At 46.2% G+C, this 26,702-nt stretch overlaps 1 protein-coding gene across 1 annotated transcript in view; it reads left to right on the top strand.

The window, feature by feature from the left end:
• fstl4 (follistatin-like 4) overlaps positions 1–26,702 on the top strand; it is a gene marked incomplete at its 3' end in the record, with an annotated part of 332,063 nt that overhangs the window by 282,739 nt on the left and 22,622 nt on the right. Inside the window, exons 9-12 of the mRNA XM_079508417.1 lie at positions 13,131–13,265; positions 14,147–14,173; positions 16,978–17,096; positions 18,875–19,024. Coding sequence (XP_079364543.1) covers positions 13,131–13,265; positions 14,147–14,173; positions 16,978–17,096; positions 18,875–19,024 — 431 coding nt within the window. The remainder of the gene's footprint in view (positions 1–13,130; positions 13,266–14,146; positions 14,174–16,977; positions 17,097–18,874; positions 19,025–26,702) is intronic.

The raw sequence follows: 26,702 nt of genomic DNA on the forward strand, positions 1-26,702 counted from the left end.
GGGATGGAGTTAAAGGAACTACTAAATTCCTGAAGAAGATCCTAGTGATCGAAACATTGAATCTTAATAAACCAGTGGGGCTGAGTATTTCCAGTGTTGCGGACTCTATTCTTTTCTCACTTAAAGGAACTACAACATGCATTTTAAAACTGTTTTTAATATTGAATATCATATTGTTTATGTCCCTCAAATGTTTATTTCTAATGGTTTGAGCCTAAATCACCACTCTGATATAAACAGTCCATGTCATTTCTGTGTATGTCCCTCAAATGTTTATTTCTAATGGTTTGAGCCTAAATCACCACTCTGATATAAACAGTCCATGTCATTTCTGTGTAGCTTCTAAAGCAGTTTTAGCTGCATCACATTGTCCCGATGTGCCAGCTACTCCCCTCCCACATCTTTGACTAATTTGGAACTGAGGGGGAGGGATTATACAAAGTAGGGCGAGTAGCACCAAGTCAGTCGGCCTGTTGTGAGACCACTGTACATAGAAACCCCCCAAAAAAACACAAGAAAAGTTGAAATTCATGTTGTAGGAATCTTAACCCCTAACGGCTCCCCTCTCCTCGGCACTCCTCTGTGGGCATGCTGCACTCATCGGGGCGAAGCTGGAAAATGATGTTCCCCGGTGGGAAAAGGCCTCCTTGCCAGCTTTATGCATTCCTAGCTTCAACACACTCACGCACGTGTTTGTGAGCACACATACACACGCAAACACTTGTTTATCTCGTCTAGGTTTAGTTTGCGTGCGTGCGTGCGTGCGTGCGTGCGTGCGTGCGTGCGTGCGTGCGTGCGTGCGTGCGTGCGTGCGTGCGTGCGTGCGTGCCCACATCCTCTACTTTCATGTTGACTGTACACAGATTATTATTCTCCCATATTATGTTTGAAAGACGAGGCTGTTGGCATCTTCAGAGAGCAGCATATTAAACGGAGACAGGAACAATGATGCCGAGTGGAAGCCTTGCATTCAACCGAAATCATTCAAAACTATTTGCATAATATCATGAGTGTCACTTTAAATGCGTTAATGGTCTCTTACGTTGTCTCAAATGTGACTAATGTGGCAATTAACTACTTAAACACTATTTGTAGTTGACCAGAGACCTCCAGGGCTCTGCACTGAATGAAGATATTCAGTGTGAAGATACCCAATATAACAGATCTACAAGCTCACAACAGCTTGTAGATCTGCCATTTTAGGCAAATATTCACCACAGAATAGGGACGCAATCACGCAATAGGGTTCACGACGTTAATGAAGTATGATGTTATAGCAGAAAGAAATATGATTTATTTTATCGTATCTTATCGAAATAGTGTCATTTTCTTTGTGCCTTCCATTTATTTGTCTCCCACACCTGGGGGATGAAAGCCAAGATTGGGGTCAGGCTCTCTCGACCATCATGATGTCCCCCCTCTGATTGCGAGTGGGAGCTGATATTGAAAGAGTAAACACACCTATTCTTTGGGAACAAATGAAAAACAGATCAAGAGAGTGTGACAGTGAAATTAAATATACATAAAGGTGTGGGCCACGATGCCTATCCAGTCAGGCGGGAAGGGTGTTTTTAAAGACGCTCTCTCAATTTCAGAGAGAGAGCGAGACCACTGAATGGGCCGCCACGTCTCTTTATGGCCTGGTTCTCATTAAGCCAAAGTTTATTGGCTGTGTGTGGGTCATTACCTGCAGTAATAGCCTGTTATCAGCCCTCAAACACTCAAACAAGGGAGGTTCTGCAAGGTTCACCAACACATAAACACTGTGGTAGCCAGAGGTTTTAGCCTTGCCAAGCATGCCTGCCTGGGTAATGGCAGGACTGTGTGCATAGCACATTCCAAGGGACAACTAACCCTCCAGATCAAACATTAGAAAGGACAATCTACCTATTTGGCGTTCCTATTTTGGGCATGTCATTATAGGCAAAAGTTTTCAAAAAATGTAAAAGAAATTAGAGAAAATAGCCCGTCTGCAAGCTCACAACACGTTGCAATGCTTAAGTGGTTAAGAATCATACCGCCGGCGCCTCAATGCATTTCAGTATCTGTTCATAGGTTTGGCCATATATTGTACTTTTAGTGCGGCGGATAACCAAACCAATTGTGCATTTTATGACTAAAGCATGAAACTTTCAGAATATCATCTACACACCCAAAGGTTTGATTTCAGACGTGGAACCACTTTCTGACTGACCTCTGGTGACCTTGAGGGGTCATTGACCTCAGAATTGCATTTTTGCACGTTTTGCTCCATTATTTTCCACTATAATAATTATTTATGTTTGTTAAATGGAAGTTTTGTTCTAATGAATGACAACTTAAACCCCAATAGTCTACATACATGGTGAATCATGTCAACTTTTATGATATAAATGTTATGACATTATTAAAAACATCTAGGAGAGAGATAGTGCGGAGAGAGAGAGTAAGGCGGGTTAAGCTCATATATGGAAGGTATTGTGCATGTTATGACTAAAGCATGGCACTTTCTACAGTGTTTCTATATACCATGAAGTTTGTTTTTAGACGTGGAAACACTTCTGAATTTACATCTGGAAATTGTCAGAGGCTGTACACATTTCGGGCTGTCAAACCATGCTGTAAACTGCCCATGTTAAACCCAGAAATGTTTTTTCCTTTAAACTTTTATGATTAAAATGTCATCTATAGGCTGGCAGATGATGATTGTTTGCTAAAAGTTATATGTTGGACAATTTGAGTAATTAGCATAATGAGCAAATCAATTGCTTAATGAGCAAATTAACTGGAAATGGCTATCATTTTGCATCCATTGAACTGAGGTGACTTAAGAGTCAAAGTCTATGTTTGTGATATCCAGAAATGCATCTGTTATTATGGTGATAATACATACACCCTTTCTTCATTAGCATAATTGGCATAAATTATGTAAAACATAGGTACAAATTAGGAATTAGCTATAGTGTTATTGCTTTTAGTCAACATATCAAGGTTGTTTTAGAGTCTACATCTATATTATGTTACATAAATTAATCTCTTGCCATAACTAAATTATGAAATTGTTCCTCATTTGCATAATTTGCATAAAGTATATAATAATTCGTCTTTCGGCCTATTTTATGACATGTCTAATCCAGTGGAGTGACGGGGCAGCAGTGGCTCATGAGGTAGATGATCGGACGTCTTGGAATATGAAAGCACGGCATGATGCACACTCTGCATTGGAACATGTCTGTGATAAAAGCAGGCATCGAGTGTTATCAGATGCTTGTGCTTGTGATACTGTCTCCTTACTCTCCTACCCTGTGAGAAAGTACCATGCCTAGTCTCTCAATACAGTTCCTGTTGGAACTTCTACAACCCATTCACAAGAAGGATGGCCATAGCTGAATGAGCCACCTGGGAAACAGAAGGTCCCAGGTTAAATTCCAGGCCCCGGCAATGTGTCGAGGTATACATAAGCAAGAACCTTAATCCCCAACTACCCCTGACCTCAAAGGTCTGACGGCCTTGAGCAGCAATAACCTAATTGAAGCAGAAAACTGAATTTTCCAATAAGGTTAATATAAGGTCTGATACACAAAGATGAAGACAAAGAAGATGTAGAGGCTGAAGGGAATGAGGAGAGAGATGATGAAGATAGTGGAAAAAGACCATTGAGTGTGAGGTTGTGGTTCTAAGCTAACTCACTAGTGCTCATTATGGTACATTTTTTGTCCACTCAGTCTGTGTCTCAGAGTAGGGCTGTGGACAGTTCAGAGACTTGCCTACCGGTGACATTGTCGATAGGCAGGTTTTTCATTTTGAACATTTAAATGTTTTAATTTGATTTTGTATTAATGTGAGAACAATGACTTCTATAATAGCTAACTTTCCAAAAATATAGTCTTCAGTTTATATTAGCTTGGATTCTCCATCGATGTCACTGGTAGCAAGTGTTATGACAGAAATGGTACCATATTATCTCCCAACATCTCCTTAAATTCCTGCCACCTGGTATAGAAGGCTTAACAGTTATACTTCCCCCAAAACGTATGAACCCTGAAAGCTCGCCATGCTGCCTCCAAAACCAAAATCATGAGATGAATAGGGCATACAATAGCAGTGGCAGCCATTTTCGGGTCCCATCGTTCCAGACCCCATTGTTTTTTCCCCCATAGAGATTTCTACGAATATTTATATAAAAAAAACAATAAGCCTATAGAATCAAGCCATCCAGGACTGTACTGAATCATGACGTTAAAACATTTGATTCTGTGATTTCTTTTTAAATATTTAATTATATAATATACAATAGCCTTTGTTTTTCACAGCATTTATGAATCCTGGATTGATATATATATTGTTTGGAAATCTCTATTATGAATGGAGTCTGGATGGATGGAACCATAAAATAGCCACCACTGCTATGCCCTATAGCACCTTTGAATACTGTAACGATATTCATTGGATATAAAAACCAAAAAAACTCATCAATCAAGTCTTTCTGTATTTTTTTCTTCCATAACTTCATTAAAAAAAGATTAAGACCAATACAATAATGTTAAAATATCTTCTGTGGTTCTTGTCATTTTTTACTCTTCGCTGCCACAAGCTCCTGTGCAGCTTTCTTGGCTTTGACCATCTCCTTATACCTCTTCATACCGTCCTTTTTGTAGCTCTATGAAGAGCTGCATCTTTATTTTATTTTGCTAGCACTGTAGAAAGTGTCATGCTTTAGTCATAAAATGCACAATACCTTCCATATATGAGCTTAACCGCTCTCTATAGATGTTTTTAATGTTATTACAATGTCATAACATTTATATCATACAAGTTGACATGATTCACCATCTCTGTAGACTATTGGGCTTTAAGTTGTCATTCATTAGAACAAAACTTCCATTTAACAAACATAAATAATTATTATAGTGGAAAATAATGGAGCAAAACGTGCAAAAATGCAATTCTGAGGTCAATGACCCCTCAAGGTCACCAGAGGTCAGTCAGAAAGTGGTTCCACGTCTGAAATCAAACCTTGGGGTGTGTAGATGATATTCTGAAAGTTTCATGCTTTAGTCATAAAATGCACAATACTTTCCATATATGAGCTTAACCGCCGCACTATTTGGCCATTTTCTACCCATTATTGGCTTTATTTGTAGATTTTTCGTTTATATTTTATTTTCTCTCAAGTCATTATAACTTTAGCTCAAACCTACCTGAATAACTTAATCAATGTTGGGTAAATATCATTGCATAAATAAATAGGTGTTTTTTTTTAATCGCCAATATGACAGTGAGCCTGCCTCATTTTAGTGTCTGTAGATTGGCTATTGTTGCTATTTTCAAATTATTACTTTTTGTTTTAAACCAGGGGCTATGGCTTTTTAAAATAGTAGCAGTATAAAATTCCGATAAACACAAGCCTTCGTGAGAAACATTAGGATGTTCTTGGCTTTGAGGCAAAACTATGCATGTACAGCGTGACTGAGAAATGGTTCGGGGAGTTAGTGTTGTCACTGGTGAACGAAAATATCCATCAGAAATTCTAAATGTCAACATATTCCTCTGGGGATTGTTATAGACAATATGAGTGGATAAAAGAGAGCAAAGCCAAAAGTTCAGATCACAACAGCAGCTGACTGTAGGCTAAATGTGTCACAGATTAAAAAGTCTCTTCCTTTGGCACACAGCCTACTACAGTTGGGTGCCACCGATATTGTCCCTTATCATTTGACCCATTTAGGCCTGACCTCAAAATTTAAAAAAAATCCTTCTAAATCCCCCAGTTTTCTGAAATAAATATTTTCACGATTTAAAAAAAATAGCAGACCTACAAGCTCGTAGCGCGCCACTCGGTGGCGCGCTATGAGCTTGTAGATCTGCTATTTTTCAATAGCTAAATTATAACATAATGTTTAAAGGACAATATCGATGGCCTCCAACTGTAACTTCACAATCCCTGGCACCACAAACTGCTGCAAATGAGGATATTAAAGTCAAATGTAATGTCCGGATGATTCAGTGGCAGTCGATAAGATTGATCAGAACATAATCATGAATTAAAAATAATTAGGGCTGTGTCTGGTTTCAGGAAGTGTCACTTCAAGGCGGTTTCGCTTCAAGGCAAGCCCTTAAAGAGGAATTTGGGGACATGCTCCCGCCATCAACAATCTATTTCGCTAATTCAAACTGCTTTGCTTCGATTTCTACAATGTGTTGTTATTCTATTAATCACATAAGCATAAATTAGAAGCCGGGGTGGATGTATTTGTGATGTATTTGTCAGTGTGCAACACGTCGTACTGTGCAGTACGACTGGGCCGCAAACTTTCATTCCAAATAGTCAAATGATATTAATAAAATCTGGGAATACATTGGTGAATTTTCTTCACCAATGTGTTTGTAACGGTGTCTACTAACATATCCCACTTTGGTTTCTATTCAACCACTCTAGGGGAATTTTTGACAGCTGCTGAAAGTTGGGGTACCATGCAACCATTATAAGGCAAAATGTTCTAAATTTTATTATGCTTTAAGTAGCAGTAAACTAGGGGGTTTTCATCATTCTGAATCCATTCCAAGCATTAGTTTTGCACGAAAAACACTCCTTGGGCTAAAAATGGCCATGGCCCAAATGTGCTGACCTCATCACAAATGTGATGAGGTCAGCACATTTGGGCATATTTGGGTAAGTGGCTATGGCCAAACTAGGGGGGTTTCATGATTCTGAATCCATACCAAGCATTAGTTTTGCACGAAAAACCCTCCTTGGGCTTAAAAAGGCCATAGCCGTCATCACAAATGTGATGAGGTCAGCACATTTGCGCACATTAGGGCACATTTGGGAAAGTGTCTATGGCCGAATTTAGTACGTTTGTATGGTAGCCCAACTTTCAGCAGCTGTCAAAGATTCCCCTAGGGTGGTTGAATAGAAACCAAGGTGGGATATGTTAGACACCTTTACAAACACATTGGCGAAGAAAATTCTTGGTAAGAAATGTATTCCCAGATTTGACATTATACTGATAATATTCCCTAACTAAAAGTATAAAAGCTCACAAAGCTTTCCTTGCAGATCTGCTCATTTCTAAGAATTTGGAAAATTCTTGGAAAGTTTTTAAATAATAATAATAACTAGAAAGGTCGCAATTTAAAAAAATTGCAAAGTGTGGTTGCCGCAGTGGCTTACATATGCCCCTCCCACTGATATTGCCAGCCAATTACAATGTCACGTCCCCCCTGCGATCATGCGTAAGTAATTCGGAGGGGATTTATCCCCCAAAAATCATGTTTTTGCGACAAACGGTTACATTTTTGGCATTTGCGGCGCCCCCTATGGATGAAAATGGAATTGCTTTTGGAACTTGGTTGATTGAACCACCCGCGACATGTGATTAAAATTTGGGATGGATCGGACATTCTGTTCGTGATTTATGGCCTTTTTTGTAAAATAGGCCACTCCTACTATCTTCGGGCGACGATTACGACCGAACGATACGCAGTACCAAAATTCTGTAGTTGGTGTTTTAATCGGATGGGTCCGGAGATCATGTGTGCCGATTTTTGTGAGATTTGGACAAAATATGTAGTAGGAGGAGCCAAAAGTGTGTTTTGGAGAAAATTCAAATTTTGCAGGATTTCTTTCTAGGTTGAAAATGGGCGTGGCCTATATGTGGAAATGCATCATGACCCAAGGAATCCATGGAAAAGGAAATTTAGATTTTACGACTTACAGTTCAAGAGTTATAGGGGAAAACGTAAAATATTTCTTCTTCAAGAAACGGTTACATTTTTCGCATTTGCGGCGCCCCCTATGGATGAAAATGGAATCGCTTTTGGCTTTTGGTTGATTAAACTACCCGCGACATCTGGACATTCCGTTCGTGATTTTAGGCATTTTTTGTAAAATAGGCCCCTCCCACTAACTTCGGACGACGATTAAGGCCGAACGATACGGACAAAAAAAATTCAAAAAATCGGAAAAAAATTGAAACACAGTCCGATAGGTCCAGAGATCATGTGTACCGATTTATGTGAGATTCGGAAAAAATCTGTAGAATCAGAAAATAAAAGTGTGTTTTGAAGAAAATTCAAAATGGCGGAAAGTCTATCCTGACGCAAATGGGCGTGGCCTATATGGGGAGATGCGTCATGACCCAAGGAATCCAGGGCAAAATAATTTTGATTTTACAACCTATGGTTCAAGAGTTATAAGCCAAAACATAAAGTGGGCATCCCCATTATAAGTCTATGGAGAACTAATTAATTAATCATCAATTAAACTATACAACGGATCTCTTAGCAATGAGCAAGCACACGATTCCCGATGAAGCCGGTCGATTTGACATATGGCTCGAGTGTGTGCGCCAAAAACTGTGGGAGGAGTAGTGCGTCAAAGTATCCAACTTATCAATTACAATAGTCTGGTTGCCCTGTTAGGGCAACCACACTAATAAGCTTCATGTCCATTTCAGCGGCGACGCACACAGTATCAAGGCTGGACAGATCAAGAGACGAATGGATCAAAGGGACAAGTCGAGACAGAGAGACCAGGACACTATGTATACCATATATTACATTACATAATGTATACAGAGAAATGGATGGGGGAAGATGAGAGAGAGAGCGCTAGCTAGGGCGGCGAAGGGCGAGGCTTTCTCGCGTGGTGATCTTTGACACGGCCTCTGAGCCGTGTCGTCTGATACATATACGGCCGCCGCGGCCGTCGTCCCGCTGCGCTGTGAAGACCGCGGCGCTGTGATCAAGGCTAGCGCCGCATGAAGGAGGGATCTGAGAGCCGAGCTGTACATCACAGAGGACTAGAGCTGTGGTACAACGCCTCTGATGATGCTGCTGCTGCCCCGCCACACGCTGTCCTGTCGGAGCACCACCTGTCTGTCTCCACCAGCGGTGGGAAGTCAATTAGTAGATTTGCTTAACCCAGGGGTTCTCAACCCGTGGGTCGCGACCCCTCGGTGGGGTCGCCAAATTATTTTAAGGGGTCCCCAAATTATTAAAAAAAAAAAAAAGATTTAGTTTTTTAATTTTTTTTCACGATTTTTCAAAAATAGCAGACCTACAAGCTCGTAGCGCGCCACTCGGTGGCGCGCTATGAGCTTGTAGATCTGCTATTTCTAAATAGCTAAATTATAACAATGCTTAAAACACCAAAAGGGGCCTTAACCCATGGAGACCTGAGACTACATTTTACAAAATGTCTTGTTTTTGTATCAGTAGTGCAATACATATGCAATACATTATTTTTGTATTTGGCCGCGCCGGACCCCCATCTGAACATGTGTTTCAGGGACCCCCAGAAGCAAATATTTGAGTTAAAAGGTTTGCTGTCAAAGATTTGTGCCACATTTCGATGATTTTTCAAATAAATAGCAGATCTACACGCTCATAGCGTGGCACTCTGTGCCGCACAATGAGCTTGTACATCTGCTATTTTTCAATAGCTCCCACAGCTACTGTTGTATGATAAAGGGGGAGGGGTTAGGATAAGGGGATGATATTGTGATGTCACTATCTCACTGTAATTTGATTGGGCCTTTTGACCTGGGCCTCGATTGGGCCTTTTGAGAAACCAAAAATAGACGTATTTGAATATTCTAACCACACCTGGGGGTCTATTAGAGTAATGTCTCCAGAGACAGAAAAAGTATAAAAATAATGGCACTCCATCTTTAACCCATTCTGGGCGGGAACCCCTTTTGGTGTTTGAAGCATCGTGTTATACTTTAGCTAATTAAAAATAGCAGATCTACAAGCTCATAGCGCGGCACTGATTGCAGCGCTATGAACTTGTAGGTCTGCTATTCTTTTTAAATCGTGAAAATGTGGCGCACATTTTTGTGTATATATGAGTGAACTTTCAATCAGTCCAAGTATTTTCTTCTGGGGGGTCCCTGGAACAACATATTTGACGTGAAATAGTTTGAAAACCACTGACATAGAAACATAGGTTTTTCAGAAAACTGTCAGGATTTAGAAGACATTTTGTAGAATCATCCTCTGGTCAAAATGGGTCAAGTAAAACATTTGAGTACTTTTCCCACCAGCGGTCTCCACCTGCCCCCAGCGGCAGCTCCATCACAGCACCAGGCCACCAGCGGTCTCCACCTGTCCCCAGCGGCACCTCCATCACAGCACCAGGCCACCAGCGGTCTCCACCTGCCCCCAGCGGCAGCTCCATCACAGCACCAGGTCTCCACCTGCCCCCAGCGGCAGCTCCATCACAGCACCAGCGGTCTCCACCTGCCCCCAGCGGCAGCTCCATCACAGCACCAGCGGTCTCCACCTGCCCCCAGCGGCAGCTCCATCACAGCACCAGCGGTCTCCACCTGCCCCCAGCGGCAGCTCCATCACAGCACCAGGCCACCAGCGGTCTCCACCTGCCCCCAGCGGCAGCTCCATCACAGCACCAGGCCACCAGCGGTCTCCACCTGTCCCCAGCGGCACCTCCATCACAGCACCAGCGGTCTCCACCTGCCCCCAGCGGCAGCTCCATCACAGCACCAGGCCACCAGCGGTCTCCACCTGTCCCCAGCGGCACCTCCATCACAGCACCAGCGGTCTCCACCTGCCCCCAGCGGCAGCTCCATCACAGCACCAGGCCACCAGCGGTCTCCACCTGCCCCCAGCGGCAGCTCCATCACAGCACCAGGCCACCAGCGGTCTCCACCTGCCCCCAGCGGCACCTCCATCACAGCACCAGGCCACCAGTGGTCTCCACCTGCCCCCAGCGGCACCTCCATCACAGCACCAGGTCTCCACCTGCCCCCAGCAGCAGCTCCATCACAGCACCAGGTCTCCACCTGCCCCCAGCGGCAGCTCCATCACAGCACCAGGTCTCCACCTGCCCCCAGCGGCAGCTCCATCACAGCACCAGGTCTCCACCTGCCCCCAGCGGCAGCTCCATCACAGCACCAGGCCACCAGCGGTCTCCACCTGCCCCCAGCGGCAGCTCCATCACAGCACCAGGTCTCCACCTGCCCCCAGCGGCAGCTCCATCACAGCACCAGGCCACCAGCGGTCTCCACCTGCCCCCAGCGGCAGCTCCATCACAGCACCAGGCGGTCTCCACCTGCCCCCAGCGGCAGCTCCATCACAGCACCAGGCGGTCTCCACCTGCCCCCAGCGGCAGCTCCATCACAGCACCAGGCCACCAGCGGTCTCCACCTGCCCCCATCGGCAGCTCCATCACAGCACCAGGCCACCAGTGGTCTCCACCTGCCCCCAGCGGCAGCTCCATCACAGCACCAGGCCACCAGTGGTCTCCACCTGCCCCCAGCGGCAGCTCCATCACAGCACCAGGCCACCAGCGGTCTCCACCTGCCCCCAGCGGCAGCTCCATCACAGCACCAGGCCACCAGTGGTCTCCACCTGCCCCCAGCGGCAGCTCCATCACAGCACCAGGCCACCAGCGGTCTCCACCTGCCCCCAGCGGCAGCTCCATCACAGCACCAGGCCACCAGCGGTCTCCACCTGCCCCCAGCGGCAGCTCCATCACAGCACCAGCGGTCTCCACCTGCCCCCAGCGGCAGCTCCATCACAGCACCAGCGGTCTCCACCTGCCCCCAGCGGCAGCTCCATCACAGCACCAGGCCACCAGCGGTCTCCACCTGCCCCCAGCGGCAGCTCCATCACAGCACCAGGCCACCAGCGGTCTCCACCTGCCCCCAGCGGCAGCTCCATCACAGCACCAGGCGGTCTCCACCTGCCCCCAGCGGCAGCTCCATCACAGCACCAGGCGGTCTCCACCTGCCCCCAGCGGCAGCTCCATCACAGCACCAGGCCACCAGCGGTCTCCACCTGCCCCCATCGGCAGCTCCATCACAGCACCAGGCCACCAGTGGTCTCCACCTGCCCCCAGCGGCAGCTCCATCACAGCACCAGGCCACCAGTGGTCTCCACCTGCCCCCAGCGGCAGCTCCATCACAGCACCAGGCCACCAGCGGTCTCCACCTGCCCCCAGCGGCAGCTCCATCACAGCACCAGGCCACCAGCGGTCTCCACCTGCCCCCATCGGCAGCTCCATCACAGCACCAGGCGGTCTCCACCTGCCCCCAGCGGCAGCTCCATCACAGCACCAGCGGTCTCCACCTGCCCCCAGCGGCAGCTCCATCACAGCACCAGCGGTCTCCACCTGCCCCCAGCGGCAGCTCCATCACAGCACCAGGCCACCAGCGGTCTCCACCTGCCCCCAGCGGCAGCTCCATCACAGCACCAGGCCACCAGCGGTCTCCACCTGCCCCCAGCGGCAGCTCCATCACAGCACCAGGCGGTCTCCACCTGCCCCCAGCGGCAGCTCCATCACAGCACCAGGCGGACAACGTTGCACTTTTTACTGTATCATCCATGGCATGGATGAGCACAGTGCTGCTGTCTAAAAACATCTTTATACCATGAAGAAATTCAGTCCAAGCCAGAATACAAATCTGGACATAAATGTTTTAATTTTAAATGAAAAGGAATGCAGACACGATCTCAAATTCTCAATGGATTGATTTTATGTAAGAATGTGAGCATGAAAGTCGTTAAATGTTAATGCGTTAATGTAGTTCAATCCTTATTTGATATGGATCAATGGAAAGAAGTTGGTGTAACTTAAAAGGGTTTAAGAGAGAACTGTAATCAAATAATCGTTCTGTACAGCTTCAGTACAAATGTGCATGAACTGTAGGGAATGCCATTGTGGTGCAGTATTGCAAGTTCACTTCATACTACCAGATCAAAGAACAGTTTTCACTATGGATCATGAAAAGACATTGCGCATCGTGCACTCACTGGGTTTTCTGTCTAGTGTCTCTTTCTAGTGGCACTTACGATGACACAGCGTTGGTAATTGCGGCTTGAGACTAAATAAGTCTTCACTTTGTTCAAGGTATTCACTTTGTTGCAAATTTAGAGTGGACCAAAACTACACAATGAGCGCGGTTCGTTCAGACTGGCCATTTGGAAGTCTTTGACTTTGACCCATGGACCTTTTCTCCGGTCTACTGCATACTTAATCTCCCAATTTAAGCACAATGTTGCACTCTTTTTTTTCTCCACCGCACTCTATACAGGCCTTTCATCTAAGTGTCAACGTGAATAACGACCCGCAAATGGCAAGGTGGAGATAAGGACGTGTCACCTTTCTTTCTTTGTCCCCCATGCAGCCAACGGCAGTGAGCTGTACATCGGCAGTGTGCGCTACGAGGACACGGGAGCCTACACCTGCATCGCCAAGAACGAGGTGGGCGTGGACGAGGACATCTCCTCTCTGTTTGTCGAAGATTCCGCCAAGAAGACCCGTGAGTCATGCAGGAGGGGTCTTCATCGTTCATCATGATGTACTTACTGTACCTCAGGGTGGAATAGGGACGCTAGTTTTCATGTGCTTAAAGAAGAGATACAAAGTAATCTGTCCTTATATATGCAGAGGGTTGAGGCGTGGTATTATGCTAATTAATAATTGTGTGCATGTGCCTTTCGGTGTTAAATGACTATACGATTCACTAACTCACACGCGCGGTGGTAAGAACAACGGTGCATGGTGTGCACATTTCTATGCACATACTGTAGTGAATGAAGCGGTTTCACAACACAATAAGAGAAGGATGTTTAAGGCCTTGAGTGGCCCGGGTGCAGAGAAAAACTAAAATGCCTGCCAAAGAGCAGGATTGCAGCACAGTCATTTCTCTTCTTGGTGAATTTAACCATGTCCCAAGGTCCAAATATGGACAAACTGTGACACACTGTACACTAGAGATACCGTATTTACTTTGTCAAAAAGTAAAGCTTAAGAGTAATACACATGAAGAGCAATAATGTACTTTTCTGGAACAGAAATGTTGCATCCAGTTTTTCTGTGTCTGTGTACGGGAATCCAGTTTTCTGTCCAAAAAAAGAAAGAAAAAAGAAGAAAAAAAACAACAACCTGGAGGCTTAAAGACAAGTGAAAGGGCAAATCTAATGCTATGAACCTGTATTCATAATTATACATTAACATATTCTCTGTCTTTTGGGGAAACATGGCCTTAATTAATTGGAAGCGACACAATATACCTCAAATTTACATTTGTCTTTTCTGGCTGCTAAATCTGTATTTTGGACGATCTCTCTCTCTTTCTGTGATGAAGTAACTTGTCTTGTATCCTCTTTCCCCTGGACCACTCCACTGCTGATTCCATAGTTGCAAACATTCTTTGGAGAGAAGAAGGTAATGTATTTTTTAAATTTGACATGCCCTATTACAGTTGGAGGCCATCGATATTGTCCTTTTCTTTTTGCTGAGGTTTGCGTGATCTGCGCAAAAGGACAGTTAACCCATTTTGGGCGGGAACCCCTTTTGGTGTTTTAAACATTATGTTATAATTTAGCTATTGAAAAATAGCAGATCTACAAGCTCATAGCGCGCCACCGAGTGGCGCGCTACGAGCTTGTAGGTCTGCTATTTTTGAGAAATCGTGAAAATATTTATTTCAGAAAACTGGAGGATTTAGAAGGATTTTTTTAAATTTTGAGGTCAGGCCTAAATGGGTCAAATGATAAGGGACAATATCGGTGGCACCCAACTGTATAGTTCCATTTTGGTGTTTTTGTTTAATGGATGTGGAATTGAGGTAGCCTGTACGCCGGTAACACTTTCTTATATACTATTTTGAAAAACAAAAGAAATCCAGCAGCGCAAAATGTAAGCATACTTAACAAGTTGAAAACAGGTTGGATTATTTTTGCAGTGAAGGAAGAACCCAATGTACGAATGTACAAAGACAGCAGCAATGAAAACATGAAGGATCTTCGCAATAAAACAACTTTATGCACACAATTGTGTCTACCCAGAGCACATTAACTGCTCTGGCTCTGGGAAATGGGTATAATATGACTCTAACCTCCATTACTGTAGATGGTAATACATGAACAAATAAAAACTAGTTTTGTTGAGAAAATGAACCCTGTTATGCTCCAGGCTGTACAAATCATGTATAGGAATCATGACAGGTTATAGATACTGCAGCTCGGATTCACAGCAAAAATGGGAGACCACACCGTAAACTTGAACGTGAAAATAATATGTTTATTAAATTAAACATGAACAATATAAACAAATGCTATATAGTGCAGTGGGTAAGGAATGCCTGAATGTGGGGAAAGTGCAGTGTAGGGTGTAGTGTACAAATAAACAAACACAGCCAAACAAAACTACTGCTGCGTGGAAGGAGAGAGAGAGAGAGAGAGAGAGAGATAGAGATAGAGATAGAGATAGAGATAGAGAGAGAGAGATAGAGAGAGAGAGAGAGAGAGACATTCACATTTCCCCGGCGGACACTGCTCACCTCACCTGCAATACAGGAGCAAACAAACAAACACCCAGAGGGTGCACAAGCGGAATGGAAGGGGTCATCACAATACCAAAGTCTGTCCGGACTAGTTTCACAGCATGTCATAGCCTATGCCGGGCGGCATGCAGTGGCTCAGGGGCAGAGTGGCTGGTAGAACAGCTGGGTGGAAACCGTGAGGTTCCCAGTTCGATGCCGGGCTCCCCCAGAGTTGGTGTCCAAGTGTCCTTGAGCAAGACGCTGAACCCCTAATTGCTCCCGATGAGCAGCATGTTGGACCCTTGCATGGTTCCCTCCGCCATCGGTGTATGCATGTGTGTGTGAATGGGTGAATGTAATGCACAATCTATCGTCGTAGGCATGTCATAGTCCTCCTCTCGTTGTCGTTTCATAGGCATGTCATATTACCTATATACCATTATCAATGATTACCACATAGCCCCTTTACATTATGTTGACTGGATGCACAGCCACACACTGCAGACTCAGAGTAAGAATGTGCGTCTTTTCACTCTTTTGTTCTTGTTCTATTGTTAGAAAAGGACATTGTAGATGTAGATTGATTGTTCCACCAGTTGCGTTGGTGACAGTTAATGTGCCATGGTGTCATTAGTGCGGTGCATGCATATGGGTCTTTGTCGCTTGCCTGTTTTTTTCTGAGTCTTTATGACTCAAACTTATTTTATTTCAAGGATCCCTATAGTTTAGGATGCATTAGGCACAGAGTGACCCACTAACTCTGAGAGTGTAGAAATGGAACCAAAAATGTAACCTTTAGAGCAGGGGTTCTCAACGTTTTTGGCCGGGGACCCCCGAAAATGCTTTGGCAACGTCTCGGGACCCCCGACCCGCCCCCTCCCGACCCCCAATATAAATTGACTGCTACAATAACCTTAAACCATTTTGGGCGGGAACCCCTTTTGGTGTTTTAAGCATTGTTATAATTTAGCTATTTAAAAATAGCAGATCTACAAGCTCATAGCGCGCCACCGAGTGGCGCGCTACGAGCTTGTAGGTCTGCTATTTTTGAAAAATCGTGAAAAAAAAAAATCTTTTTTTTTTTTTTTTTTTGAAAATAATTTGGGGACCCCCTAAAATAATTTGGCGACCCCCCGAGGGGTCGCGACCCACGGGTTGAGAACCCCTGCTTTAGAGGTCCATTTGGTTCCATTTATACACCGATTTGGTTTCTAACTATCAATAATTTAGCTGGTGACCCTATGGAACGCGGACCCCACTTTAAGAACCTTAATTTAATTTAATTTTAAACTACTTAATAATTTCTGTAATGTACTGTTTGATGTTGTTTTGTTGGAACAGATTAAAGCTACAATCACTTACTTGTATGTCTGTGGCAGTCTTGTCAGTCTATCATACAATGCTCAGCTTCTTTACGGAGCTGGTATGGATGTGAGTTTGTCAGTTTGAGGACTTGGAGGCAGCAGTTTTGTTGTTGTTGTTGTTGTTGGACGTGCTGCTGACAGGGCCTTTTGTTGGTGTTGTCAAAGCGCCTTGACAGCCAGTCAGAGCGTGCATTCACACTAACGTCAAATCATGCTAACAGGAGTCTTGTCTTGTTCGCTCTTTTGGCACTGTGAAAAACACAAGAGAAACACACTCTTGCTTTTGTGTTGTTGTGCTTTCACTCTACTTGTCATGTGTGTGGGTCTTTCCGCCCATGCAGGCCTGAGTGTGGGGAACATGTTCTACGTGTTCTCGGATGAGGGCGTCACCGTCCTCCAGCCCAGTGAGTGTGAGATACGACGGCACATGAAGCGCACAGAGAGAATCGTCGCCACCTATGTAAGTACCCCCTAAGAACAGTACTGTCAGTACTGCTGCGTCGCCCTATAAGAACAGTGATTCTATGTACTGTCAGTACTGCTGTGTCGCCCTATAAGAACAGTGATTCTATGTACTGTCAGTACTGCTGCGTCGCCCTATAAGAACAGTGATTCTATGTACTGTCAGTACTGCTGTGTCGCCCTATAAGAACAGTGATTCTATGTACTGTCAGTACTGCTGCGTCGCCCTATAAGAACAGTGATTCTATGTAAGTACTGTTGTGGGCCGTGAGGGTACTGCAAGTGGGCCCCCAAATATTTGGCAAAACACTTAACGTAACATTAATACTGAAGGTGAATATAAAAATAAAATCCATTCTTCCATTGTGATAGCAATAAATAAGAACTTGTTATGTACTACGTTGGTTCCATTGATCCAAGCCGGAACACAATCAATTGATTGGCCACTTGACGAAACATGGACGGCAGGTTGACAGTGGTTAAAACGCATGTGTGAAGGACAATGTGGCGCCCTAACGTGAACGAGAATTCCACTCCTTTTTCCATTGTCAGACTGTTGGTCGTCCCTTCACTAAGTGCAATGCATTACTCATGTCCATTAGTCAACAGCTCAATGCGATAGACTGCATAGAGTCTATAGTACAAACCCCCAGGTTTGTAATCCATTGAAGAACGCCCCACTCCATGAACAATGGGCTTTAGATGGTACAAGTTCACCTGTTCCTCTGAGGGATTTGGGTTTTACAGGACACTGTAATTATATTAGAGATCGATACAAACTCAATGAGAGCTATGTTAGCCGGCTACTGCTGCAAACAGCATTTTCTCTACTTCGCCAAGGTGAAGGGAGAGGGCTCCCTTGAAACGAGGCCTTTGGCACCCACCCACCCACGCACGCACGCACGTGTGCGTGTGCGTGTGCGTGTGTGTGTTTGTGCGTGCGTGCGTTCGCATGTTTGTTGAAACTAGGGATGTACAAAGCTCTTGTCAGCAGAGACGGCAGGCTACAGGATTTTTAATCACATCTGATACTCTTACAGTATTGGCTATTACAGTGAGTTAGCAGTTGATAACTTTGAAGCTGAGGCTAAAACGGGTGCACAGGGATTACACTGATGTCAAGATATTGTTAATATTAATAGTATGAGTATTAGCAGGCAGGGCAGCATCACTATTAGCAGTGGTAATTGCTACAGATACAGTATCATGATTTTATTTAAATTAGATAACAGTACTCCTGTAAGGGTCCATTTTTACACGTACTATATACAGAACTATGGATTTGGCTAATTACCTGCAGCAGTCAATGCTGATATAATAATAATGGTAATAATGGTAGTAATAATAATAATAATAATAATAATATGATTTATATAGCGCTTTTCAAGGTACTCAAAGTGACAAAAAGAATCAAAACAAATGTATCAGAAAAATTAACTAGTTAAAAAGTTTAAGAGTTTAAAAACTAGAAACTAGTGACGAAGGTGGGCGCAGTTCTGATGTGAGCTGGGCGTGAGTTCCACCGTAAAGGGGGCGGCCACTGCGAATGCCCTGTCACCCCGCAAGTTCACTTATTGGGCTTGTGGTGGTTCCAGTTGGTTGGCAGTGCTTGACCTGAGGGCGCGGGTGGCGGACATGGCGTTGACACGTGTGTATATTGCTTCGCAGGTCAGAAATTCCTGTACCATGCCACTGTTTCCTGGATGACAAGCCATTGTATTTCTGTTTCTTTTCTTGTGGTCGTGCCGTGCCTTGTTGGGGTTCCCCACCCTGCAGGAGGAGATGTGTCCTAAGGGTCAGGGGGTGTCCCCCCAGCACTGCGTGTGGTCCTCGGCCGTCAACGTCAGAGATAAATACATCTACGTGACTCAGCCGCTGCAGAACAGACTGCTGGTCATCGACACCCAGACACAGAAGGTGGTGCAGGTGAGTTGAAGCAGGATAAGCAAACGGAACATAAGCAAAGTCCGGAATTCAAAATGTATACTTGAGTAGAAGTAGAAGTACAAAAGTTATTGGCATCAAAATGTACTTTAAAGGGATAGTTCAGATTTTTTGAACTTAAGTTGTATGAAATACTTGCCATTAATATAGTGGTTGCAACTGTATTAATTGATTGCCCGAGTCCCATGGTGGGAGTTCTGCTCTGGTTTTGGTCAATATTAAGTAGTTCCGGTCATTTTGTGGGGGGCACTGGGGCCACGCAGTAAAAGTAAATGAATCCACAAAACGAACGTAATTTGTATTGTTGACCTATTTCTAAAATATTAGCGCGACTTTCGTTCAACTTTGACCCCTCTATCACATGGAACTATTTTTTGGGGCGTAGTGATATGGACACAAAAAACAGTTCTCTGTTCAAAAAATCTGAACTATCCCTTTAAGTAGCAAAAGTAAAAGTAGTCGTCCTGTTTAAAAATTTCAAATCTTTTGAAAATAGCAGATCTGCAAGCTCACAATGTGTCGCGATGCGATGCATTGTGAGCTTGTAGATCGGCTATTTTCAAATGGCCGAAATGTGTATAGGGTTGAAGTGGTTAATGTGTGTTCTGTAATAATAATCCAAATCTACAAAGTAACTATAGTAACTAAAGGTTTCAAATAATTGTAGTGGAGTAAAAGTACAATATTTGCCTCTGAGATGTAGTGGAGTAGAAGTAAAAGTATTGGAAATACTCAGGCTACCTCCTAAGTACAGTACTTAAGTAAATGTACTAAGTTACTTTCCACCACTGCCAACCACTTCAATGTGTTTGTGTCACAATCTAATTCATCTTTTATTATTGAATTGAGGACTCATTTATGCGCACACATTTACACAAACATACAAAACTCAATTGCCAACCTGAGATATTGACATTTATTGAATTGTACATGATTAAAATCGATTCGTTCTATAAGTCACAACATTCCCACAGTGCTGTCAGTTTGGTCTTTCAAAAGCTAGTGCTAGACACATCCATGTGATTGCTGCCGCAGTACAGAAGAAAATAAATGTCTGCTTGATGATTCAAATATATTTAAGAGATATTTTTTACTGTACAAACAGTTTGCTTGTGACAGTAAAAAAAAGTATGTGCATTAGTAATTAGCACAGTCATTTCACCGTTTAACAGTATTTACAAGCACACAGCTGTTTCCTAGTTTGTACAATAAAAAAAGATGTATTCTGACTGAGTATTAAACTGTGCGGAGCTTTCGGACGATTGCTTTCTAAAGTCAGTTGGGTGTACCTGTGAACAGTTTTATCTAGTGTTCTAGTCCATTAGTTCTTTCTTCAGTCAGTTGGGTGTACCTGTGAACAGTTTTATCTAGTGTTCTAGTCCATTAGTTCTTTCTTCAGTCAGTTGGGTGTACCTGTGAACAGTTTTATCTAGTGTTCTAGTCCATTAGTTCTTTCTTCAGTCAGTTGGGTGTACCTGTGAACAGTTCTATTTCGTCCCTGCTGACCGCCAGAGGCGGTGCTTAAGCACTGAATACGTCCCTTCGCGCATGCGCCGTCGAGTATTTTATACCAACAATGTCAATTTTGACCCCATGATGACCCGGAGTCGTCTATATCTTCCGGCAGTCTACAGGGGTTCAGTCCCTAATTTCTTCTCGCTCGCCTGTGAGAACCAAGTTTGCACCGAGCTGCGATGTGTTGCTATGCAATGCAATATGTAGCCTATGGTGTCTGCCGAGTCGCTGGTAGTTCCGTGACCGAATCGGTCGGAGTAGCGGCTGTTCGCCCTCCAGGAACTGCGACTATGGATTTTGTTTTTACTCCTCTATGAGTGGAGTTTATTTGGATTCGCCTGGACAAAAGGTACGTTATCGTCTAAAGCGGTGCTATCCCCGCTAAACAGACGTTCAAATTATATGATATATTGCATCATGGCATAACCTCTTGTGAGTAAAGGCTGCGTTTGCGCCACCTCCCTGCTCCGCATACGAGGTTTGTTTGACGGTGAACGCTAACAGACGTTCAAATTATATGATGTATTGTATCATGGCATAACCTCTTGTGAGTAGAGTCTGCGTTCGCGCCGCCTCCCTGCTCCGCATACGAGGTTTGCTCGACTGTGAACGCTAGCGCTTATTATAAGCGACTATAAGATTTGCCGAAGGATGGCCACTGTCATATTGCCTTCGTTTGATAAACACGCTACTTGCAAGCTTTGGTTAGCCCCTGCTGTTGATCGCAAGCGTTGGCGCTCCATTCTCTCAGCAGTCAGCATATAACTTATGATAAGTTAAGCTAGTTAAGGCTAAGTGTCATTTTCTGTTTGGCAAGCCTTGCTGGCCAAAGCCATAATGCCGATAATATTGGCAGCGTTCAAGCTTAACTGCTTCCGCGGATAGCTTGTCTTCTTGTTGTTGTTGTTAATAATAACAATAACAATAACAACTTGTTATTATTAGCCCGGTACAGGAGCAGCTACCTGCGTCCTCCCAGGGTATTGATGTGGCTACCAGTAGTTTGTAGCTCAGAGTATTAACAGCTATTGGTGTACATAGCTTGTCTGGTTATTAACCCAGCTGGCCCCCAGCAGTGGGCCTCGATACTGATGCTGCTACCAGTATGTCTGGAGCTCAAAGCTCTATTAACAGTTTTTTGCGTATACAGTGGGTACACTTTGTTTTTTCCCCACAGGTGCCCCTGGGTACCTTTGGGGCCTATTAGCCCAGCTGGTCCCCAGCACAGGGCATCTGGCGCTGCTGCCAGCGTAGCTCACAGCTGCTACCAGTAGCTTAAAGCTAAAGGTGTTTATGAACAGCTATTCGTGTAGGCTATAGCTTGTCTTGTTGTTAGTAGCCCAGCTGGTCTCCAGCATTGGGTCTCTAACTGGCGCTGCTACCCGTAGTTGTAGCCCAAGCGCTTATTATACTATTTGTTATAACGGCGATCTGTGTATAGCTTGCCTTACTGTTTATTGGCCCAGCTGGTACAGGGCAGGCAGCGTATGCGCTCCGCTCCTCCAGCATACGGCCTCTAGTTTGATGTTACTTGCTACTAATCGTTTGTTAGCTCAAGCATTTATTAACAGCTATTAGTGTATAGCTTGTTCTGTTTATTAGCTGCAGCTGATACAGGCAGCGTACACGCTCCCTTCCTTCAGCAGGCGGCCCCTATCGGTGGAGCTATTGGCTGTAGCCTTTTCTCCAAAACTTGTTTGTGTTGGTTTATTTAACCAAACTTTTGGCTGGTGTAAACAGCGTTAGTGCTCCCTCCTCCCAGCGTGAATGCGTAGTAGTGCCTTGACTAGCGCATTGGAAGTGTCTTTTGTTTCGCTCTGGACTAGCAAACATAAATAATAATGCACTTGGAGTTTGGATAAACGTCATAGTGCTGTGATAAACGTTCGCATAGGAAACACTACAGCTGCTACATAGCAGCGTCCAAGCCTCGACTGAAGGCTACTTTATTATCATAATTTATAAGTAAGCCTCAGCTGGGGGTACAGGTAGCGTGCAAGCTCTCCTCCCCCACCGCGACCATGCAGGTCGCACAGTCTAGCTAACAGCAGTGTCTGTGCGCTGTTCCTATGACGCACTTTACATCTGGTTAAATCTCAAAGTGCTACAATGAGCATTTGCATAAAACGTAAATGCATATTCACATGCTGCGGCAGGTATAGCAGCATTCAGTTGTTTGATTAAGTCATTATATGCCGATCTAAGTTAAAGCCTCTGCTGGTACAGGCAGCGTACGCGCCTCCTCCCCCCAGCATATGGCCAACACCTAGCAACCAGTAGCGTCCGCGCCCTGGGCTAGTTGGGACTGGTGTGCACCGGCCGGTCCAGAGGAACCGGTGCCACCACAACGGAGAGCTCCCACTTTTGTACCTCGAAAGCCTCTGCTGGTACAGACGGCGTACGCACTCCCTCCAGCATATGGCCAACACCTAGCAACCAGTAGCGTCCGCCGCGCCCTGGGCTAGTTGGGACTGGTGTGCACTATGCCGATCTAAATTAAAGCCTCTGCTGGTACAGGTAGCGTACACGCTCTCTTCCTTCAGCATATGGCCAACACCTAGCAACCAGTAGCGTTCGCGCCCTGGGCTAGTTGGGACTGGTGTGCACCGGTGTGCACTATGCCGATCTAGATTAAAGCCTCTGCTGGTACAGGCAGCGTACACGCTCCCTTCCTTCAGCATATGGCCAACACCTAGCAACCAGTAGCGTCCGCGCCCTGGGCTAGTTGGGACTGGTGTGCACCGGCCGGTCCAGAGGAACCGGTGCCACCACAACGGAGAGCTCCCACTTTTGTACCTCGAAAGCCTCTGCTGGTACAGACGGCGTACGCACTCCCTCCAGCATATGGCCAACACCTAGCAACCAGTAGCGTCCGCGCCCTGGGCTAGTTGGGACTGGTGTGCACTATGCCGATCTAAATTAAAGCCTCTGCTGGTACAGGTAGCGTACACGCTCTCTTCCTTCAGCATATGGCCAACACCTAGCAACCAGTAGCGTTCGCGCCCTGGGCTAGTTGGGACTGGTGTGCACCGGTGTGCACTATGCCGATCTAGATTAAAGCCTCTGCTGGTACAGGCAGCGTACACGCTCCCTTCCTTCAGCATATGGCCAACACCTAGCAACCAGTAGCGTCCGCGCCCTGGGCTAGCTGGTGTGACTGGTGTGCACTGGCCGGTGCCACCACAATGGAGAGCTCCCACTTTTGTACCTCGTGTGAAGCTCCCCTTCAGCCGTGAGCCGACCGTGGTCCTGCCCCGTGTGCCAGGAGGAAAAGGTCTGACCGCCGGCCACAGCAGATCCGAGAGGGCTCAGCTATCTGCGGAGTTGGCCCACATGAGGTCCATGCTCACCTCGGATAACACCTAGGCACCTCGGAGGGTTCGAGTGCCTCCCCCTCCGATGCCACAGCTGACTCGAGGACGATGTGCTCTCCCCGACAGCTTAAGCTATGCACTTCCATGACTATGAGGAAGATGCATCAGAGCCAGCCTCCTACTTCTCAGCTCAGGACCCACTGGCCGAGATGGCTCCATGCGCACCTTCATGCGCATAGCCGTGGAACGCTAATTGTTAGTGCCACAGTAGGCAGTCGGATCCTCCAAGCGCCTTCTTCAGACGCGGGTCGGCCCTCACCGTCAAGGCCTATGACACATCACGCCTCCCAACGAGCTCCAACAGAGATGAAATCGCTGTCCTCTGAGCTCGCGTATCACCGCCGGCCCACACTAGGCCAGTGTGTTCCTTGGCGTCCCACGCAGGGACCTGCCTGTGACTTTCCGGGCTGTGCAGTGCCTTCTGACGCCAGCCCCCCATATCCGGGGGGGTCAAAATGGCCGTTATCAGCAACATGACGAGAGCCCTAGTATCAGACCAGGAGTGATGTGTCCTCCTGCCCAAGGGCGCAACAGAGGCCGTAGATCCTCAGTCACACCAAGGGAAGTCCGATCTACATACTTCCTCGTGACGCAAGACAGACTGTTGTCGACATATCTTGAATTGATGGGACCCAACAGGGTTATGAAGTTCATGCTCTGCTCTACAGCACTTCCTGCCGTACCTGAGGGGCAAGCACATTCTCATACGTTCGGGCAACACCTCGACCGTGTATCATGTAAGTCATCGGGCGGGGCCACGTTTGCTTGGCTGCCGTAGGTGTCTATGGACCCCCTGACCCCCCCCCCGCCTGATCAGCCTATGGGCAAGTTATCTAAGTGGAGAGCGGGACTACATGGTAGGCTCTCTCCCATCAAAAGCTTCCATGAGGGGAGCGGTACCCCATCCAATGGTGGTGAACACTAATCAGAGGCTACCTCGGCAGAGCGGAGGTGGACCTCCTCACCCTAGAGTCGCTGACTCGCTAACCTCTCCGGTTCTCGCTAACGGAGACATCCAGCCCTCCGGGCCAGGACGCAATGGTCCGATGGTTTCATAGAACCTGAACGCCACAAATGGCTGTCAGCCCGCAGGCCTTCATGCCACATAGCCAGTATGAACAGAACGACCTGCATCGTTCCTGACACACATGGCCCTAACTAGGCCACCGCCCACAGGGCACTATCCTTTTAAATGCGCACTGGCCAGAGGCACTGCATATGCCTTGCCACTGCCTCTGATACGACCAGCGCTTCAGAGAGTTCTTTAGGAGGGTCACACCATTCTTCTGGTTCCCCCCCTCCAGCCAAGAAGTACTTGGTTTCCTCTGCTGAACAGACCCAGTCGGAGGACGCCATGGCGTCTCCCCGACAGAGGTCTCCTCAACTGGGAGGCGGTCGGATATGGCATTCAAATGCTCGACGCCCCCAACTGTGCGTTTGGCCGCTGGCAGCCCTGAACCGCTGCCGAGCAGCTGTGTGGAACCAGCCAGGCATGCCACCCTGAATTCAAGGGTGCCATGACATCCATCAGACTACGGTACGATAACCGATGGAATCTAATTCCAACTGACGTGAGGGTCAGAGCAAAGACCTAGTGCGCTGCTCTGCCTACCTTTCTGGCGTTCCGCAGTCCCTCCTAGACGAGGGCCGATCTCCTACTCTAAAAGCATAAGTAGGGGAAATATCATGTCGATATGCTAGAATCAATATCGCACAGCCACAGTGGGGAGCCACAGTCTGGTGTCCCTCTTCCTGATGGGGGCTCTGAGGTTGCATCCCCTACGAGCCCTGAGAACTCCGGCACAGGCTCTTCCCTAGTGCGGCATGGTCTATACAGGCCTCCCTTTGAGCCCTTGGCACGGGCGGAGTTTAGAGGGTCATGGAAGACTGAATTCTTCCTGGCCATTACCTCAACGTAGCGTGTCAGTGAGCGGCACGCCCTGTTTGTCAGTGACTTGCGTCTGAAGCAAAGCTCAGACGGCCTGAGTGTCTCTGTGGCCAAACACAGTGTTCCTCCTGAGGGTGCTGTCACATACACACCTCAACCAGCCTATACGGCTAGCACAGTCTTGCCCTCCACCAGGAGAGTGGATTGACAAGCGGGAACTATTGCGCCCAACGTGGGACCTGCGAGCCGCTTGTTAGACCTGCCACATGCATTCGGCGGTCAGAATGGCTGGTCCGTTGTGACGATGGCCCTTTCAAAGGCGGTGCTCTCTCCAGACAGCGCCCGCCCCACACTATTGTGGATGCCATTAACCACGCGTATGGGGCGAGTAATCGTACCCTACCATTTTGCGTGAGGTGCCACTCTAACGGGAGCGTCCCCACATCATGGGCTGCCCCGAGGGAAGTACCCCTGGAATATATCTGCCGCTGCCTCATGGGCATCACAGCGAGTTTTCTATGTTCCACTGGGTGAGTGTTGCCACTCCCCACCCGCTGGACGTGGTCCTCTTACGAGAGTCCTCCGATTCTACTCCTTATGGCTTGGGATCAGGATTCCTCGTGACTTTGCTGGTATAAGTCATTCAGTGCTTAAGCACCGCCTCTGGCGGTCAGCAGGGACGAAATAGAACGTAAGTTACGTATGTAACTATGGTTCTATGAGTCCCGAATGACCGCCAGAGCACTCTTGTCAATCCTCGTGGTCTCGCGAGAAGATTCTGTAGGGACTGAACCCCTGTAGACTGCCGGAAGATATAGACGACTCCGGGTCATCATGGGGTCAAAATTGACATTGTTGGTATAAAATACTCGACGGCGCATGC

Source organism: Electrona antarctica (assembly GCF_951216825.1).
Source record: "Electrona antarctica genome assembly, chromosome: 8".
NCBI classification, from domain to species: domain Eukaryota; kingdom Metazoa; phylum Chordata; class Actinopteri; order Myctophiformes; family Myctophidae; genus Electrona; species Electrona antarctica.